At 40.3% G+C, this 19,378-nt stretch overlaps 1 protein-coding gene across 4 annotated transcripts in view; it reads left to right on the top strand.

Moving 5' to 3' along the window:
- PDGFD (platelet derived growth factor D) overlaps positions 1-19,378 on the top strand; it is a 137,749-nt gene that overhangs the window by 113,867 nt on the left and 4,504 nt on the right. For all 4 annotated transcript variants that reach the window (XM_005482579.4, XM_014264022.3, XM_005482578.4 and 1 more), the window contains one exon: positions 9,360-9,574. In XM_005482579.4, coding sequence (XP_005482636.1) covers positions 9,360-9,574 — 215 coding nt within the window. The remainder of the gene's footprint in view (positions 1-9,359; positions 9,575-19,378) is intronic.

The following is a 19,378-nucleotide window of genomic DNA, read 5'->3' as shown; positions in this document are numbered from 1 at the left end:
CAATCTGCCATTTATTTACATCTCAGATCCCATCCCCCCATACCTTAAGCATGTTATAAGGAGCAAGAGAGAACTGTAGTTCCGTGTTTGTAACTTGTTATCAAATTATGAGGCTTTACTCTTAAAAGGGATATATAGACTACATCCGTATTAGGGAAAACTGTCAAGAAGTGTTCCCAGGCCCTGAAATACAATTGTTATATTGCTAAATTGTCAGCCTGGTCATTGTTGGGCATGAACCAGGATCTGGCAGAGGCCATCTGTCATTTATGTGCCCACCTTGACTTGGAGAGTAAGAGGTAAATGGCAGGAATGTGGGCTGTCCTGTGGCTGTTATGCTTGGAGCAGGAGAATAACCTCAGGCACCTGCAGGTTATTCTGTAGACACAGTACTGGTGTACAGTTTCCAAGACAGGTTGGCTTTCTTTGTTTCTGGGCTCAGCACTTCAAAGGAATCTGTAATAAAGCCCTGAGCGCCCATTCAGCAAGAAGTGAACCCCTTTACTTTGCTCCCTTTTTGGCACATCAGAAATTTCAGGCAAGCACCACCATTGCTGGGGAAAAACTTCACCTAAGTATCACTGTGTGACTTTCAAGAGTGTTTTGATCTTCTGTGGGTGTGTGGAACATGATCTGTGTCCCTTATTCATCCAGGCTGGATTTGGCACCAGTAGATATGTATGAAAAAGAAATGAAGGGTCTGTTTTGTTTTTAATAGAAGCTGATTAGCATCCTGTATCCTCTACTAGTTCTGTTCTCCAGGTATCATTTCATTCTCAGTTCCTATTTGGCCCAGTATCCCATATATTTAAATAACCACATAAGTATAGAATAGCATTTGATACTTTATTGATGCTAATTATGCAGGCTGCAGGTATCAAACTGATCTGATAGTGCTCAGAAAATTCAGATGCATAAAATTTTCCAGCTACAGTTTTAATACTTGATTTAATAGGCTTTTTTGGTGGTGGTGGTTTGGTTACAGGAAAAAGAAAAAAGGTTTTATAACAGTTTTCCTTTTGTCTTTGAACTAAAGGCCAAATTTCCTGACTGTTAGCAGCTCTCTGGGCTAAAGTACCTCACCACAGAGAAATCTTTTAAAAATTTCAGTTAAGAATATTTTAGTCATAAACTTCTGACAAGATTAAAGGCTTGTTCTTGGAGGATGTGAGGAGTAAGGAACAGCTTTAACAAATCCTTAAATTAGAAATGTTTGGAGGCTTTTAAACAGACAGAGTGGATCTCTGAGGAATGTTTATAGGTACTGGGGTAACCTTGCAGCAAAGAGAGTAGTAGATTATATCATAATTTATTTCAGATACCTATCTGTTTCAGCTTACAGCTTGGGTTTTATTTTTTTATCCTAAGTTAGAACAGCCCTGAGGCAGGTAAGAGCAATTTGACATAATCTCTGCCTATCTTTCACAGCATTTTCAGATCACACCATGTAAATGGTATAAATTAATCACTAATACTTTCACTCCTATCCAGCCTTCTACCCATAACAAACTCTGGCATAAAATTGAGCTAAGAGAGGCAGTGTTGCTGAGTACTAATTTTGGTAGCAGGGACAGGTGATAAATGATGTTTAAATGGTGTGTTTTCTTAATTTGCCAATTAATAATCTACAACTATCAAGGTCAAGCAAATAAGAAGTCAGTATTTTATCGTAACTGAAACTCACAGAATCGGGGAATAGATTAAGTGGGAGGCCACCTCAGGAACTTAAATGCCCTTCCTCAAGGCAGGGCCATCAATAGAAGGCTGCTCATGACCATGTCAAGTCAGGTTTTTAATATCTCCAAGCATGGAGGCTGCTCAGTCTCTCTGGAACCACTCTCTGAACAAAAACAAACAAACAAAAGCCCAAAATCTAGTTTTCAGCATTTAAATAGGTTTTCATATCTTAAATTTCGGGTTTAGAACCTTTTGTTCTTTAAAAGTAGTCTCTGGCTCCATTCTTGCTTCTTCCCGTTATTGCTGCATTGATGCCAATGGTGTGAGGCTCAGCAAGGACAAGTTCTGCATTCTGCCCTTGGGTCACAACAGCCCCAGGCAGTGCTACAGGATGTGGCAGAGTGCCTGGAAAGCTCTCTGGCAGAAAAGGACCTGGAGGTGCTGGTTGACAGTGCCTGAACATGATCCAGAGTGTGCCCAGGTGGCCCAGAAGGCCGATGGCATCCTGGCCTGGATCAGCCAGGTGTGGCCAGCAGGAGCAGGGCAGTGACCGTCCCCCTGTACCCAGCACTGCTGAGGCCACAGCTCCAATCCTGTGCTCAGTTCTGGGCCCCTCAGTGCCAGAGAGACATTGAGGGGCTGGAGTGTGTCCAGGGAAGGGCAACGGAGCTGGGGAAGGGTCTGGAGCACAAGTGCTGTGAGGGGCAGCTGAGGGAGGGAGCTGGGGGTGCTCAGCCTGGAGAAAAGGAGGCTCAGGGGGACCTCATCACTCTCTGCACCTGCCTGACAGGAGGGTGCAGCCAAATTGGGATTGGTCGTCTGTCCCAGGCTACAAGTGACAGGACAAGAGGAAATAGCGTGAATTTACAACAGGAGAGGTTTAGATTGGATATTAGGGAAATGAATTTCACAGAAATGGTCATCAGGCATTGGAATGGACTACCCAGGGAAAGTGGTGGAGACACCATGTCTGGAAATATTCAAAAGGTGTGTGGATGTGGCATGTGGGGCTATGGTTTAGAGATTATTATGGCAGTGCTTGATTTACAGTTGTATTTTTGATGTTTGAAAGTCTTTTTCAGGCCAGAGGATTTGATGATTTTTTTGTTTTCGTACACAATAATGTATGCATATACAGATCAGTCTTTTCCTAGATACCTCTTGCAAGTACCTGAAAGTTGAAGAGTGTGTGGATTAAATCCATATTTATGGTAACTCTATTCAGTCTACAAAATCTGATCTCACACCTCTACAATATCGATGCAATTCTATTGAGTTAAGTGCATTTCTTTCTACTGAAACCAAAATTGCATTTCTATTGAAATTTCTATTGCATTTCTTACTATTGAAGTGAGATATTGGTATGAAATGTGTCTCACTAATAACCACATGAAGTTTGATATTTAATTCTGTATATGTTCAGCAAGGTTTGCTGTTAACCACTCCAGTGAAAGCTGACCATAAAATCACAGTGCAATCCAGATGGCAGAACAGGACAGAAAAGAAAGGAGAAGATACATTCGGATTTTCACAATTCTGAAATGAGAGGCCTTTTGTAAGCTGTAAACTATGGTGCACACTTCAATGAAAATATGATAGTTATTTCAAATAACCTCTGCAATTGTAAATATACTCATAAAGGTTTGCAACCAATTTCTGCATTTTAGAAACTCTGAAAGTATAAATATTCAGTTTTATGTTCATCCTAGGTTGTTAGAAAAAAAGTATTATTTTAAAATTATTCCTTTTACATTTCTGTAATATATTGTAATATATTGATGATCTCAGTGTCATAGTAATTTGGTTATTACAAATATTAAGCATCTCCAGAAAGATATCACTTTTGGGTTATTTAATACTGTTCATGGCAAGAACACAAGTAAAGAAGTAAGCATCCATGCTTCAAAATTATGTTGAAGTTCTTCACAAACAGGTTTCAGTTCTTCTGGAGAGTTATGAGGACAGTTCAGACATGTTTCAAGAAAGCATCTTCATCCTAGTTTAAATTTCTGAAAGCATGAATTTATCTGGCTAATAGTATTAGAAGAGCTTCTAAGAGATACTGTTGCAAGCAGTTCCATCCACCAATTTATTTATTTAACTTTTCCCACATACTTGTTTGCATTTATGTTTTGCTGTTGTCTCTGATTTCTTACCTCCCATTGAGTAATAATTTTTAATTAAAAAAAAATCTCCACCTGTGAAATAGTTTCCATACAAATGAAGAAAGAAAGGAAAAATAACAAGGCCACTGTTTCTCATCATAGAAGTAAATCCAAATGTCATGGAACTGGTACCCAAAGAAAGGAGTTGTTTTTAGAAAGGAATGGAGAGGGGGTTTTTTTGTTTTCCCATAAATAAACCTTGGAAGCAGGAGCACATGTAGATAGATACATTCTGGTAATTTACAAGACTACCCTTTCCTCTAAGCTCATTTTCTTTTTTAGGAAATAATACACAAGAAGCCTTTGGCTATCAGAGGAAATTAATCAGGTGGGACATTCTTGCAATAGCATCTCTCTCCAGTGACAGCTTTACAAGTTAAATAAATAAACACTTGCTGGCATAGCCACACTGCTCTCTAGAAGGGGAAGAGTGAGGTCAAACCATGAGTCTTCACAGAATGTTTCTGCTGTTCACTGCCAAATCAGTTCCCAAGATCAGGCAAGTTTCACCATGTCCTTAACAATAGTTTTTAATTGTCATAACTTAAAATGGTCCAGCAAGAAGTTAAAATTTTAATGTTATTTCTCGGAGGCTTGCAAGCAGTGGCCAATAAATTACTGCAAACGTCCATGCACTCTTCTTGAAAGATTCTGGGATGGCTGCCAGCAAGTTTCAGTGCACCAGACAGGGAGTGCAGGCATCACAAAATGCTGAATGCTTGCTCATTCATGGCAAATTTGAATATTCCAGGTACATGGAATACCTTCTTAAATAGCTGATAATTTAAAGTATTCCCGGGGTTTAAAAATCAGAATATTTTTCCTACTCTTCTTCAGTTAGGAGCCAAGTTGTCTGTTGGATGCTTACTGCACGCATTCCTTCATTTCACAATCTAATTCAGATCTACATTCCTACCTTCCCTCTCTGTGACAAATGACATTTTCCCTCGCATGTTACGCGATGTAATTGTTGGTCACTGCAGTGAAAGGTTTTCTTATTAAACCCTTTTTTAAAATGCTATTGAAACTTACAGCATGTTATTTATCACTGGAATAAGCTGCTCTTTTCCATTGATTTCAGTGAAGCAGTGTCCAATAGTTTGGCCTGCTTTTGCTACTTGACCTGTACCACAGCTGGTAATTGGTTTGCCAGTCCATAATAGGCCTATATATTTTGCCCTTTGTTCCATGAAAACAGTTATAATCCTACTGAAATCTTGATCTTTTGTTCCTCTAAAATAATAGAGGATATTTGTCTTGGTGCTGTGATCCTACAGTAAATGCAAATTGCAAGACCTTCTTAGCTCATGAGAAGGATTTAGATAGCTCCCAAGTTTCCAGGTATATTTAACAAATTGCTTATTGTGATATCATTAAGCATGTGCAGTGGAACAGTCAAAACCATCATCCATATGTGTTGAAGTCTAAAAGCCACAGAGTTTGGTCAAAATTTGGTGTGGAGAAGAATTATTTTGTCAGTGTCAGAGCATTTAGATTATTTAACCAGAGGAAGATGAGACTAGGAAATTATATTTCATTTGTTATGCCCATATAATTGTGATAATATAATTATGTTGGTAATCCAAATATTCTTTGTTACATTGTTGAGATCATAGAATGGTTTGGACTGAAAGGGACTTAGAGATGTTCCAATGCCCTTGCTGTGGACAGAGACTGCTTGCACCAGACCAGGTTGCTCAAAACCCATCCAGCCTAGAACACTTCCAGGAATGGGGCATCCACAACTTCTCTGGATAACCTTTTCCAGTGTCTCACCAGCCTCACAGTAATGCATTTCTTCCTAATATCTAATCTAAACCAATATTTTTTTTTTGTATGAAGCAATATCCCCTTGTCCTGTCACTACTTGCTATTGTAAAAAGTCCTTCTCCTGTTTATTTGTGAATTTTCCAGCTCAAGTTCAGCCACACCATAGCTTCAGATACAGCACTGCTCTGAATGTCTTTGATGGCTTTTACAGTACCTCTAGTTTACCTGCTGATTTTTAGCAGTATTGACCCCAGCGTTACCCTGTGGGGAACACAAATATTAACCAGCTACCAGATGTACTTGGAATTGCTGACCATTTTCATCGTCTCAAATATTCCAGTTATCTACTGAATTTGTAGTCCACCTCTTCCATTATATCTCAGAAATCTGGCTGCAAGGATGCTATGCATCACTTTCAAAAATCAGCAGATGCCTCTGCTGCTTTCACCTCATCCAGCAAGACAGATGTCTCATAAGAGCCAGTTCTGAGGTTGGTCTCGTTAAATCTATTCTGGATGTTCCCAGTCACCTTCTTGTCTGTCATATGCCTGGGCATTGCTTCCCAGAAGGATTTGCCCCTTAATTTCATCATAGACTGACCAGGCTGGAGCTGCCTGAATCCTCCTTACCTTGCCTTGCCTTGTCTTGTAGATGGCTTTGACGTGGTATAGGAATATCATGGCAAGGTGGCTGCCATCTCTTACACCTTAGCTCTGCTCTGTGACTGATGCCTGAAAAAGTGGAGAATGATCAGATGTGAATTTGAAGCAGATAAAGTGTTAAAAGCAACCATAACAGACCAACTGTCTTATTAAAATTATTCAGTGACCAGCAGCAGAGGTTTTCTTCTCAATCTTTAAGGCCTCCTTTTTCAGAATAAAACTTGGCATTAGCTGCTGTCTCTGATTTCAGTGCCTACCTCTGATTAAGATCATAGAACCACAAAATATTTTGATGAAAGCTTCAAGGTAAATACATGCCATAAAGCTATGTGGAATGAGGATGGTTTTATTTAGAGGATTTAAGGGAAGGAAGGGGCAAACATTGGCCCCCAAGTATCCAGTTTAGTGCTCCAGTGCATCTCTTTCATGTTTGCCTTACTTTTAAGCTGTCTCTGATGCAGACATTCTGCAATAATACTTGGGAATTATTTGCATCCAGTCTAAAGAACCTTTTAGTTCTAGTTTTAAATTAAGGACTCCAGTGGTTTCAGACCTTGATAAGTAAAGCAGCTGGATTTCACACCAATCACACCAAGGCTCGGTTACATTTTAGTCACAGCAGTGAAGTGATGCATGAAACTGACTGTACTGTAAAATCTCATTCTTATATGGATGAGGAAATGGACTAGCTCCAGACAGTAAAACAATCCTAAGACAGGAAAAAATGCATATTAAAGCTTTCAGAAGAGAGAGTTCTTTAGAATAAAATGTGCTCTTTTGTTGGGGAGCAATAAACTGTGGTCTAGAGCTTAGGAGTTAATTAGGCAATCGGAACTGTTCTTGTGTGTCAGTGTGGTGCTACGAGAGTACAGGATACATTGTTCAGAGTACTCTGCATGCTCACCTTATTCCCACCAAGCACTGCAGTTCTGTAGAGCAGAGTAAAAAAGGGTGTAGGTGTTTACCTCCAAATGAATTTTATTGGAGGATGACTTGTTTGTCTTTTAAATTGTTTATTTAGTCTTTTCTTCTCTGCTTGAGGTTTCTCATTTTCATTTTCAACATCACTAAAATAAGACTTTTCTGCTTATCTGAGTATCTGATAGATATTCCCCTGGATTGCTGCAGTGTCAGTGTGGATGATCCAGGCTTTCCCCTCAAGCAATCTCATTAGTGATGAAGGCAGCAAATTTTCAGCCCTCTTCCTTTATTAGATTTTTCTGTCACATCAGTTGGCTGAAGTGAATAGTAGCCAGCTAGTGCTTTCCTTTACCAGTTAGCAAAGCTGATGGCAAAGGTCCTGGTGAGAATGTTTAGAGGTGTGGGAAACACCTCCTTGTGGAAAGAATTAGCCTGAAAGCCTGCAGTGAGAAGAGATGGCTTTGAAGAATGACAGTGGAGAAGAAAATATAATCTGTTAAAACAAAGAAATCAATATACCCTGGACTTGCCTGTCCTGGCTAAGGACACTCACAGTGTATTTTCTCTTAGTGCATGAGTATACCACCAGTCCCATTGATTTTGTGCTTATAGCAAGAGGATGATCTATACCTCTTCTGGAGAGATGCTAGCTCTCTGGAGAGAACCACTGAGATTTCATGGGGGAATGTATCATAATTGCTATAAAATAGCAATTTATCTGCTAAATTCACATTGACTGAGATAACACCTTGTCAGAAAAGTGAATCTGCTACGATTTTCTATAATGACATTTCTGATATTTATGTATCCTTGTCTCTTGCATATCAGCCTTTTTATTATCTCCAAGTTAGGATGTAAAGGTGCCTGATATTTACAAATCAACTTTTTCCACAATTAACTTAGTGATGTTGACAAGGCCTGAATCACAGAAAGTATGAAGTGTCTTTGTTGTAAATTTTCACATGTTTGTATTAAAGCACAAGTGTTCTCAGAAGCACAGGTTATGTTGACCTGTTAAACACGCCCTGAAAATCTGATATGTTTACAAACACTAGACTGTTATCTCAGTTCTTATTTGAGCCATCCCTATTTTCCTGTTGATGCTTTTGTTAGCAAATACTATTTGGAGTCAAACTCAACACAAGTTCACATGCCCCCCACTCCTGAATGAATTACTGAGCTTTGAACACTTAGTTGGTAGACAGAATACTAAGGAAAAAAGAAGACAGAAAAGGAAGGAAAAAGAAATCTATTTCTATAGAAATAGTACTCATTAAATGTGTTGCTTTCGTCTGTGTCACAATTATGGAAAATATATTTATAAAAGCGGGTTTGGGTTTTGGTTTTGTTTTAGCTTTATAAGCCAAAGCTAGAAACAACATTTAAACTGACATTTGATAGTCTATAAGTTATTTTTATAGCTGGCTTTACCACTTGTTTACATGACAGATCTCACATACTAGGCATTTAAACATCAACCAACTACTGACACTCAATGGGCCTATTAATTTTAATTGTATTTATTTGTATGCCTCTTATAGTAACATTTACCAGATAAAATTAATGCTGCTTAGATTGATTTCTCCATCTAAAAATGAAGTATCTAAATTCTATTCATAAACAGTACAGACAGGCAACTTGAGGAAAAAAGTCATGCAGGCTGTCCTAAATACTCTTGCCATGGAAGGGATGAATCACTCCCCAAAAATGTTTCTCTGGTGACCACAGGAAGGGCCTTGTTTTTGCTTATAATAAAAAAAAAAAAATAGAAACTAGCATCTAAGTAAGCCAGGTATAAACAGAGAAGGGAAGAGAGTGTCAAAGGTGGATCTCTTGCCCAAGGATCCAACTATGTGGAGTGACAAAGCAAATAAAATTATCAGTCTTCAGCTTTCAGGCCAGTATTTTACTGCAAATCTTCCCTGCACCTTTATAGTCAGTTTGATCTGTGCTATGGCAGTCAGTGGGAGAAGGATGACAGCCTGCATGGCCACCTGTAATAATTTAAATTTGGTAGGCTTATCTGTTCAGAAATCACTCCTGTAGTTCACATATTTTTCAACCAGCACCCCATCACTCTGTGTTATTGACTGCCCGGGGAGCAGCATCAGCCAGAGGAATGTCCCACACTCACCTCACTAATGAAGCTTCTTTTGCATTGCAGTTGACCTGGACAGGTTGAATGATGATGTGAAGCGTTACAGCTGCACTCCGAGAAACTACTCTGTCAATTTAAGGGAGGAGCTGAAGCTGACAAATGTAGTTTTCTTCCCCCGCTGCCTCCTTGTCCAGCGCTGCGGCGGAAACTGTGGCTGTGGCACTCCAAACTGGAAATCCTGCACCTGCGTGTCAGGGAAAACTGTGAAAAAGTATCATGAGGTATTTTCATTCTTTCTTTGATACTTTTGGGTGTTTATTGCTTCCATGGACTCTGAAGCCTTCTCGAAGCTGTGTGTGCTGCTTGTTAAGAGACTATGCATGTATGAGAAAGGGGTGTTGGCAGTATTTATGTGTAAGTTAACTCAGAAGAAGTTGGAGAGAACTTTTGCCACCTCTGAGTGGATGCCACCACAGCGAACTTTGAGAACCGCTCATCCTAGTGAACTTTGTTTCAGGAATGAGCCTTATGTTAGACTGATTTTTCCCAGTCAAGGACTAATACAAAGTAAATGTATATACCACTGGAAATACTCTTTTTAGTAGCACAGAGACATGGGTTCCTTGAGATACTTGACTTAATTTCCTCTTTCTTTAAATTTATGCTCATATTTGGAAATTACAATTAAGTCACTCTTCCCTTCCAGATTTATTACTTATAGGAGGCAGCTGAATCATTCAGCCGTAGCTTTTTTTTTCTCACTCAGCAATATTTCAGGAAAGCAAAATTTTTGCATAGGAACAATGCCCATTATTTAATCCATTCAGGATGCATCTAGAGAGGAAAAAACACATTGAAAGAGCATTTTGTATTCTTACCACTAACACAGTATTTTCAGATCAAGACATGAGCAATGTTTGCTCCCTAAAGTGAGCATATCTAAGAAAGTTACTTGGTAGTTGCCTTCCAGTTGTTGGAAGGTAGGGTAGCTGCATGCCATGCTGACTTAATTCTGACAGATATCTTTGTAAGAGCCTGATTTACCACTTGGCTTAAGGCCCAAGAGAAAATGGACTTGATGGACTTTAAACCTGGATGTAATGCAGGCTCATAACATTAAGGCATTATCTTGAGAGACCCTGGGGCTGCAATAGCAGAGAGTTGTTGAGGGCCAGAGCAGTGTGGTCACTCTTTTCAAAGGTAAGAGATATTTTCTTACACATAACTGCATACTCCACATACTAGGACTGGAGAATAGTTAATATTTTCTCTAGTTTTAAACAAGATGCAAGGGATGACCCTAGTAATTACAGAGCAGAAAGCCTTATCTCAGTGGTAGAAAAGTTAATTGGAAAAAAAATTAATAGTGTAAAGCACCTAGATGGCTATGAGCTGATAAAATTAACTCAGAATGTCTTATATATGAATAAATATTTATACAGCACCACAATATTTACACAAGAATGCTAAAAGGACTGGCATCTCCTGCAGAGAGCAAACAGTCAGCCAGACAAGATCAGACATGGATTAGAAGGTGGTTAAGAGATAAGGAGCAACGAGGTGGAAGAGACAAGCCATTTTCTAAATGGGAAGGGGCTATCTGAGGGTGCCCCCGTACAAAGATTATTATTTCATGTGTGTTCAGTCGGGAGGGAGGTGAACAGAGAGGTGGCAAAAATGACAGGTGGCACAGGAGATAACATACTTGAACAGCAGAGAAGGCTGTGAGGAATTTCAGAAGGTCTTTGCAAATGCTTATAAATGCAGTTTAGAAAAGCAGCAAGCATTAGGATGAGACATCTCAACTATTCATTCATATAACTCTGGGTGTGTGAGGGGAGGAGGAAGAAATCAGGGGTGGAAATTGGGCTAAAGGTCAAGCAGTGAATCACTGTGAAGAGCTTCAGGAAAACAGTTTAGTGCAGTGATAAGAAAAAGACACGTGACTGTCTTCTGCAGGAATGGAGATGAAGGGGTAATAACACAGTAAATATTGTGGTCTGGATAAATTGGTGGGGGACTTGACCATTGGTGCTTAAAAGGACAAAGGCAGGACTAGAAAAAATAAATAGAAGCAGCAAGCATACATCATGAGACATGTAGGGGAAGATATAGATCAAAAACATTTTTAAGGAAAGTGGCTCAGAAGTTTTAGATCATTCCATTTAGGAAAAAAAGCTAAAGAGAGGGCACCGAAAGGTAGGAAATAATGAATAGTAACTAAAGGAAAATTAGACCTTCCTTAAGTAATCTTTTCATTAAGATAAGAACAAGAGAGAGACTGGAAGGAAACGAAATTAAAATTATAAAAAGGAATTGGGTTTTTTTCATGGTAAATCTGTATGGAATTTCATCACTCAAATATGAGTGGTGCATAATTCAGAAGATTTCTGAAAGAACTAGAAGTCCAATATAAACTAAGGAATCCTGGGTTACAGCTGTATCAAAAATTAAGTCAGCTGCTGACAGTAGCTAGAAAGAAAAGTGCTGATTATAAATATGTTGTAAAGCACTTTTTTCAGGTGTTTGGAAACAGGTGGTGCTGGAATACCAGAATATTACACTAGCCAGGTATTGCTCAGCATCAGGATGACTGCCCCAAATTAATCGCAAAATTCAGGAAATTCAACATTCACACAAATATATCACTGCTAATTTATTTTCCTGCTCATTTCTACTCTGAAAACTATATGAATTCAAGACAGTGTTTCATATTTAACATAAAATGGCCTTTGTAAGTTTGAATTTAAATTTTATCCCTTAGGGATGAATTAACAGCTCACTGAGCAGATATTTAGGTTAGTGTCTCCCATTAACATGAGTGGAAGTCATGCAGATAAATTCATGTATGACATACTAAAGATGTGTCCATTAATTTTAGTCCAAAATGTTTTCCACTTTATTATTATTATTAGCCACACACAATTAATCAGTTTTATTCTTATTCTCCTTTGACACTTTAATTTTACTTAAATACCAGGTGGAAAAGGCACTGAGGAGACGCCTCTCCACATGCCAGTTTTAGAACTGTAGAGTCAGTTTACTCTCTTGAAAGCCTATTTGAAACCCACTAACCTTATCCAAAGAGCCTTTATTTGTGTAACGAAGGATGGAGCTTTACACTTATGAAATCCCCAGAACCATTAATTTGGTTAAAAAGCTCAGCCTTCTACTGCCTGAGGACATAGGCCAGATTCAAACGCAAGTCTCAGTTAATTTGATTTACAGAAGATACCAGAAGGAAATACTAGGTGTTGGAGCAAAGAAGGTGTTTGAAGTAGCTGAGACCTGAGTCCTCCAGACCCTGGACCCCTTCTCTTGCCAGACTGATTTTCCCTATCCTGGAGCTTCTTCTGCTGAGCTCCTGAACCTGCAAGAGCTTTGCGTCCTGCACATGGATATGCTTGTCCTCAAAAGTAAAAGTGTCTCTGGAGATCACTTAAAAGTTCCCTGGCATTTCTGAGCTACCCAGCATTTCTGTGTGAGAAAGACAGGCAAATTTTCCAGAAGCAATAGGCTCCTTTTTGGCTTTGTGGCCAGTGCTGGAGTAGCTGCATGTTGGCAGCTGTGGGGACCTTAAAGTCCAGGGTGTTTTTTGAAAGAGAGGCTTCTAGTCCAGAGAGATTTCAAGGTTATCTTCTCCTTATGCTCTTACTGCTTTTTAGTTCCCTCTGAGTTCCTGTTCAAAGCCTCCCAGTGTAATCACTGAGCACTCTGTCCTAGCCTGGCCTCTCAGGACTAATAGCTGTCATGTGGAGCCTTTAATTTTCCCAAGCTGGAGAGTGCTGCTCCAGTTTCCTGAATGGAATGTACAGCTCTTTTCTGTCATGTCTGACTCTAGGAAGTGATGCAAAAACAGGAAAAATGAGAACATGAGATGGCCACAATAAGGGATAGGTTTTTCTTTATTGGCCTGGGAGATGTTAATCATGATACCTTCAGTATTCTTTATAGGCTGGAAGTTTGCCCTGACTTTACCAAAATACTCAGCAGTTTTCAGAAATGAATGGGGTCATAACTTGGGTAAACAGTTTGTTTTATTGGTGGGGTTGGATTTTTTTTTCCCTTGCAGGAGTCTTGTGATGCTCTGTGGTTTTCCATGGCTTCTGGGTTTGCTTTGGAGCAGAGCAAATACTCTGGACAAATATTCATGACTTACCACATAGTGTCACGAACCCTTCAAACCAAACAGGCCAAGTCCTGGCAGTGTCTGAAAACATCTCTCAGGCATAGTCTGCCATGAGTGATACTGAGTTATGTTGCAGTGCTCTGTGCAAGGGAAGGACAAAGCAGTGCATGGAAGTGGATGCAGCACACCTTAATCAAAGCTCAGCCCTACAGCTGTCTAACTTTCTAAAGCGTAGCTGATACAAAAATGTGGTTCCCATTGCAGTTAATTTCCTTAAAAATGCCTGGAGCTTCTCTTTATAGAGGTACAGGCTCTAAACCTGGAGATTACTCAGCACAGAGAAGGTGTGGGGGAACTCAGGCCAGGACTCAGTTCAGCTGTGGCTGGGGCTGTGCCATCCAGCCAGCATGCACATATCTCAGAGAAACAAGAAATCAGTTTCCCCATCTCATTGCTGTAACTGATGAAATGTGAAATGAGTTTCCCTGGGGAATAAGTGCTCTTAAGGTAGCAACCAGAATTTGTCAGAATGTATAAACCTCTGCAAACACAGTGCTGAGCTGCACACCTAAGGGACATAAAAGGAAAAAACAAAAGTGGTGATAGCTGATTGTGGGATCTCAGGATCTGAGTCCTGAGATGCCGAGCCACCGAGACCACCCTTGGGGGGCTTGGGAGTCCTGGAATGTTGCCAGAAGTGTCTGGTGGCTGGACTTTGACCCTACATGGGAGACGACACCTGTATGAGGATAGGAGGACTTCACCGGGGTGAATGGTGAAGGGATTAGTTAATTAGAGGGTGAGACACAGGGTTTAGGATTTCTGTACAGGGGGGTTTAGAGAAGTAAGATGGAGGAATTGGGGCGTGTCCTGTCCTTCTTCTTCTTCTTCTTCTCCTCCATCTTCTTTGGTGATGGTGGCACTTTTGGATTGGTTATTACTAAAAGTGCACCGGGCAATAAGAATAAATGGTATTGGGGAAAAATGATAAATATTGTACACGTAACCATGGGTATAAAGATAGGTGGCTGTACGGAGGGCGGCACAGTGTCCTCATGGCTGACTGCTGAGCAGACCTCTGTCGGGCTGAAAGAAAATCTTTTAGATAAACATTTAATAAACATAAAAACCGAAAGAAGAACTGAAGCCTCTTCTCGTCCTTCGATACGCGGGCTGTCCCAAGGCCACTCCGGGCCTTTCCAGGCCCTTCAAACAGCCGAAAACCCGACAGCTGATTGCAGCTTTTACCTACTTATCCGTCTCTCCTGTAAATCCTGATATGTTGTCGACTGTCTATAAGGTGATTCTTCCCCCACCCCTTTATGAAGCATTATACCTCAATTCAAGTTTGATCTTGACTGCAGCTTGTCTGGTGCCTTCACAGGACATAGATTCAGTTAATTCTCAGAGAGAAGGTTTTGATCAGTGTTAGGGTGGCAATTTCATAACCTTTGGTTGCCTTGAGAGAGGCAGTAGGTACCCCAGAGCACACAGCTCTTGTCACAAGTTGCTGGGCATAGAAACAGCTTCAACTGAACCCAACAGTGCAAAGGGAAAACAAGACAGAGGGAATATTATACAGGAGAAAAGAACACAGGAGCACAATAGAGAATTAAAAAGTGGAACTTTAGTGAGACAGACTTACTGGAGTTAAGGAATGTAAGTAATACAATTTGATGTTGCCGGGCCTTTTTTGTTTTCTTCTTTCATTTTTTTGAGAAATGAGAAGCAAACCTCAAGGAGGCATTTGAGAAAGAGGACAATAATTCTAAACCTATCCTTATGCAGGGAAACATAAGAAAATTGGTCAAAAAATGATCCAAATGCTGCTGACAGAACAAAGGAAATTTGCTAAGGGATTAAAAGGAGCTAGAATCATCAAAGCAGTGTGCAAGGAGTATGGTCTGATTGTTGTATGTCCTGGAGTTGATAGTACATGTATAAAGGAGATAAAAGGTTGTTATGGTAATAAAGGCATAGAATTAGCCTGACAAAAGAGTTAATTCATGGAATATTGTACAAGAAGCAGCAATGGGATTTATTTGGAATGCAAGTACAAGGAAAAAAAAATGAGTCAGAAATTACTGCTAGGTCACAGGATGAGCAGAGAGAACACAGAAGTGCAGTGAGAGGAAAGATTTATTTTAAACTAGATGAAAAATGAAGTTCTTTGGTTGACATCTGGAAGTTAAGTGAGACATCCTGTAACATGTCAGGACACAGAGGCAGTTTGTGAACGAGGAACACCTGTGTCTAGTCAGTGAGAAAACAACAGCTGTAGCATAATGCACACATAATTCCTGACAAGATCAGAAAAAGTGAGGGTCTTGTTGATGTCACATATGTCAAAAACATCATCGCTTTAGTGAGTGCTTCAGGTACTTGAGTTTTAAGCCAATTAATTTTTTTCCCACATTTGTTGTATTAAAACCAGGTGTTTCTTATGCATACAAATAAAAAAATAGAAACAATAATCCCATCTATATTTAATAATCCCTTAGTTTGCCTGCTACCAGTGATCAGCAAGCCAACTCATTTTATTTGTCTCCGATAACCTGTATTTATCTCTGGTAAGAAAGAATATATCTTTGGGTCTATGTCATTGGTTTAGGCTATGTTCCTACTAGAGCAAAGGTCCTTGTGCTAAATTATGAACCACATTCCCATAATGCTTGGGTTCTTATACTCAGAGCACAGCTAAACCATGTGTGACCTTTGGATTAGATAACTTTCAAAGATTGCAGAGTAAGAGTTTTTGTCTATCAGAACTTGGATCTGTGTTGAATGTTTTGCACTTTTGATGCTTCCTCTTTCATGAATCTCAGACAAATATAATTTGGTTTTCATGCTAGAATGGTGTTATTTTTAGATGTGCAGAAGGAGATTAGATAATGCTGCATAGCAGAATTTTAAAATAAGTTCTGCAAAGTACAAATTTCACTATCTAAAATAGCATCCAGAGTCGCTCACCATCCTCTGTCACAAGAATATGAAGCTAATTAGATATTGGGTAAGCCATAGTCATATTATTGATTTTCTGTAGGCTTCTTAAGCCAATCAGAAAGAGAAAAAAACCAAAAAAACAAAAAACCAAATTTTTAGTGAGGCTTCATTTTTCTGTTGGTGCTTAAAATACTGGTCAAGAATTTATAAAAACAATGTTATTGTTGTTACTAATAAGTAAATGATAAGTCAAAAATGCCTGTGGGGAATTTTTTTTAAGTTTTGACTAGGTTTGCTATCTCCATTTGCTTTTTAATAAAACAGAAATCAGCCATCATGGACTGCCATGGTTAAATGTTGCCTGACTGCAAGGGTCAGTGATATCTGGCTAGGGCCATCAGCAAATGCTGAAGGGATGGTTCACCTCATCTGCCTCTACCCATCTAACACTTTGAGTCCAAGCTTTGGGCTCCTTTCCTAGACCCCAGAGCCACCTGCCGGAGGTGGGTGTTTCAGATGAATCATGCTCTGGAGTTGCTGCTTCATTCTGGCTTCTACTGGAGACAAGCCATGTATGGATCAGGGTGAACAAGTTCTCTCCAGCTGGGTCCTTTTCCTGGCAGTCACTGCCACTCTGCTGTCCTCAGCCCCACATCTTGACGTGTTAAGAGTTCTTAAGTGTTCTTACAGACCTGCTGAGATGATAGGAACCATCAGCCCTGACTTCCTGTGCTCCACAGGCGACAGGAGAGCACCTGCTGCCCCCAGAGCACAGCCCATACACCTCCTGGAAAGGCAGTCCTCAAACAGGCTGTTCCTTGGACGGCTGTCCAAGTGGTGCATGGGCCTTACTTAAACATGTGTGCCCTAATTCCACTTGAGGTTTTTCTGGTTTCAGCTTCCAGATCCAGGTTTTTTTTGTGGCTTTGATCTCATTTAAAGAGGCTTTCAGAAACTGGCATCCAAATCCAATACATGATCAATGAGCAAGATTGCTGGCAGGGAAACACGTGTAAGCATTTTCTTTATATTTCCTAGATCACTGCCCCCAAGGAAAGGAAAGTTGCATGGTGGCTGCAGTCATCTTACCTTGAAACTTCTGAGATAGATACTCAGACACATCTACAAAGTGAAATACCATCCAGCATATTGGTGTGCTCCTATGGGCCTCTCTGCACAGAAAATGCCCTACTGCCCTTTTTTCTTATATTACCTATAAGCACCAAATCCAGCTCAAAACCAGAATAATCTGTCTTGATTTTATTTTAATTATTTTAATAGTTTGATTACCATCATTTACTCCGTGTTTGATGAGAGGGACATGACTGTAGTTACATGCTCTTTGTGAGGCAATGATCTGAGTAGCTGAGGCACTGCAATTTGGTGAGAAGTGACAGACACTGATCCTTTAATTTGAAAACTACAAGGTTGTTCCTTTTCACCCCTAAAAAAAAAAGAAAACAAACAAAAACAAAAAACAAGCCTTTTGAGCATTCTAGACCTGTCATATCCATATTTTCTTACAGCTACTGATCCCATGAAAAAATGAGTGATAAAGTGTCCTGAGCATAATTTATTTGAGCTGTTCTCATTAATTCAGTAGTTTCTCAGTTTTAAGGACATGACCATGTGATAAATAAACAGCAGTTATTTGCAGAATAAAGGGTTGTCTTCCTTCTACTGTGGTCACCAGAATTGGCCTTATTTCCAGATTCTTTTTAATTTCCTTATACTTAGATGAAAATAAAACCGTTAGGTGGGAGTGAGATGGGGAGCTTTGAATATCAGCTCTGTGATCAGCTATTAAAGGAGCTCTGGAGGGGGATCTGAACAGGCTGAATCTGAGACCACTTTTGTGGGGTTCAGCAAGGCCAAGCACTGGGTCCTGCACTTGGGTCACAACAGCCCCAGGCAGTGCTACAGGATGTGGCAGAGTGCCTGGAAAGCTCTCTGGCAGAAAAGGACCTGGAGGTGCTGGTTGACAGTGCCTGAACATGATCCAGAGTGTGCCCAGGTGGCCCAGAAGGCCGATGGCATCCTGGCCTGGATCAGCCAGGTGTGGCCAGCAGGAGCAGGGCAGTGACCGTCCCCCTGTACCCAGCACTGCTGAGGCCACAGCTCCAATCCTGTGCTCAGTTCTGGGCCCCTCAGTGCCAGAGAGACATTGAGGGGCTGGAGTGTGTCCAGGGAAGGGCAACGGGGCTGGGGAAGGGTCTGGAGCACAAGTCTCACATCTGAGGGAGTTCAGGGCATTTAGACTGAGCAAAGAGGCTCAGGTGGAACCTTATCCCTCTCTCTAAGTGCCTGAAGGAGGGTGTAGCAGGTGCGGTGGGCCTCTTCTCCCAGATAACAAGTGTCAGAACAAGAGGACATGGCCTCAAGTTGCACCAGGAGAGGTTTAGACTGTATATAAGGGAAATTTTCTTTACTGCAACAATGGTCAAACATTGAAACAGGCTGCCCAGGGAAGTGGAAGAGTTGCTATTCCTGGAAGTATTCAAAAAGCATGTGAGATGTGATGTTAGGGGACAGAAGTTAGTGGTTGACTTGCTGGTGCTGGGATGAGGGTTGGACCCAGTGATCTCAGAGGTCTTTCCCACCTAAAGGACTCTATGATTTGATAATTTCAGCTGTGTTCAATCACTGTTTTCCTGTCTTGTCTGAGGAAGTGCCTGACAGTTCATTTTCTTATCAGCAAAGCCTATATACTGTGCTAATGCTTCTTGATAAAAAACACAGAGAAAGTCCCCGAGCTGTCGGATGGTCTGTTAACTTAAATACAGTCCACATCTTTGCTCTTATCCCATTGCATACTTTGATTTGTTCTCAGCTGGAAAAAATCAGATCTATCTACCCTATGATTTTGCAAACTGCCAGTCATCTGGATTGGTCATAATTTGCTGGAAGACTTCTTTAAATAAGGAATTTATCATGGGTTCAGTGTCAGGATCTGTACTTGATTTTTAAAGTACATTTTCCTTGAAAAAGCATCTTTGAAGTTGTGCTCTGTTTT

The sequence above is a fragment of the Zonotrichia albicollis genome, chromosome 2 (assembly GCF_047830755.1).
Source record: "Zonotrichia albicollis isolate bZonAlb1 chromosome 2, bZonAlb1.hap1, whole genome shotgun sequence".
NCBI classification, from domain to species: Eukaryota; Metazoa; Chordata; class Aves; order Passeriformes; family Passerellidae; genus Zonotrichia; species Zonotrichia albicollis.
Note: the sequence above shows the minus strand (reverse complement) of the source record. Positions and strands in the feature narration are given on the sequence as shown.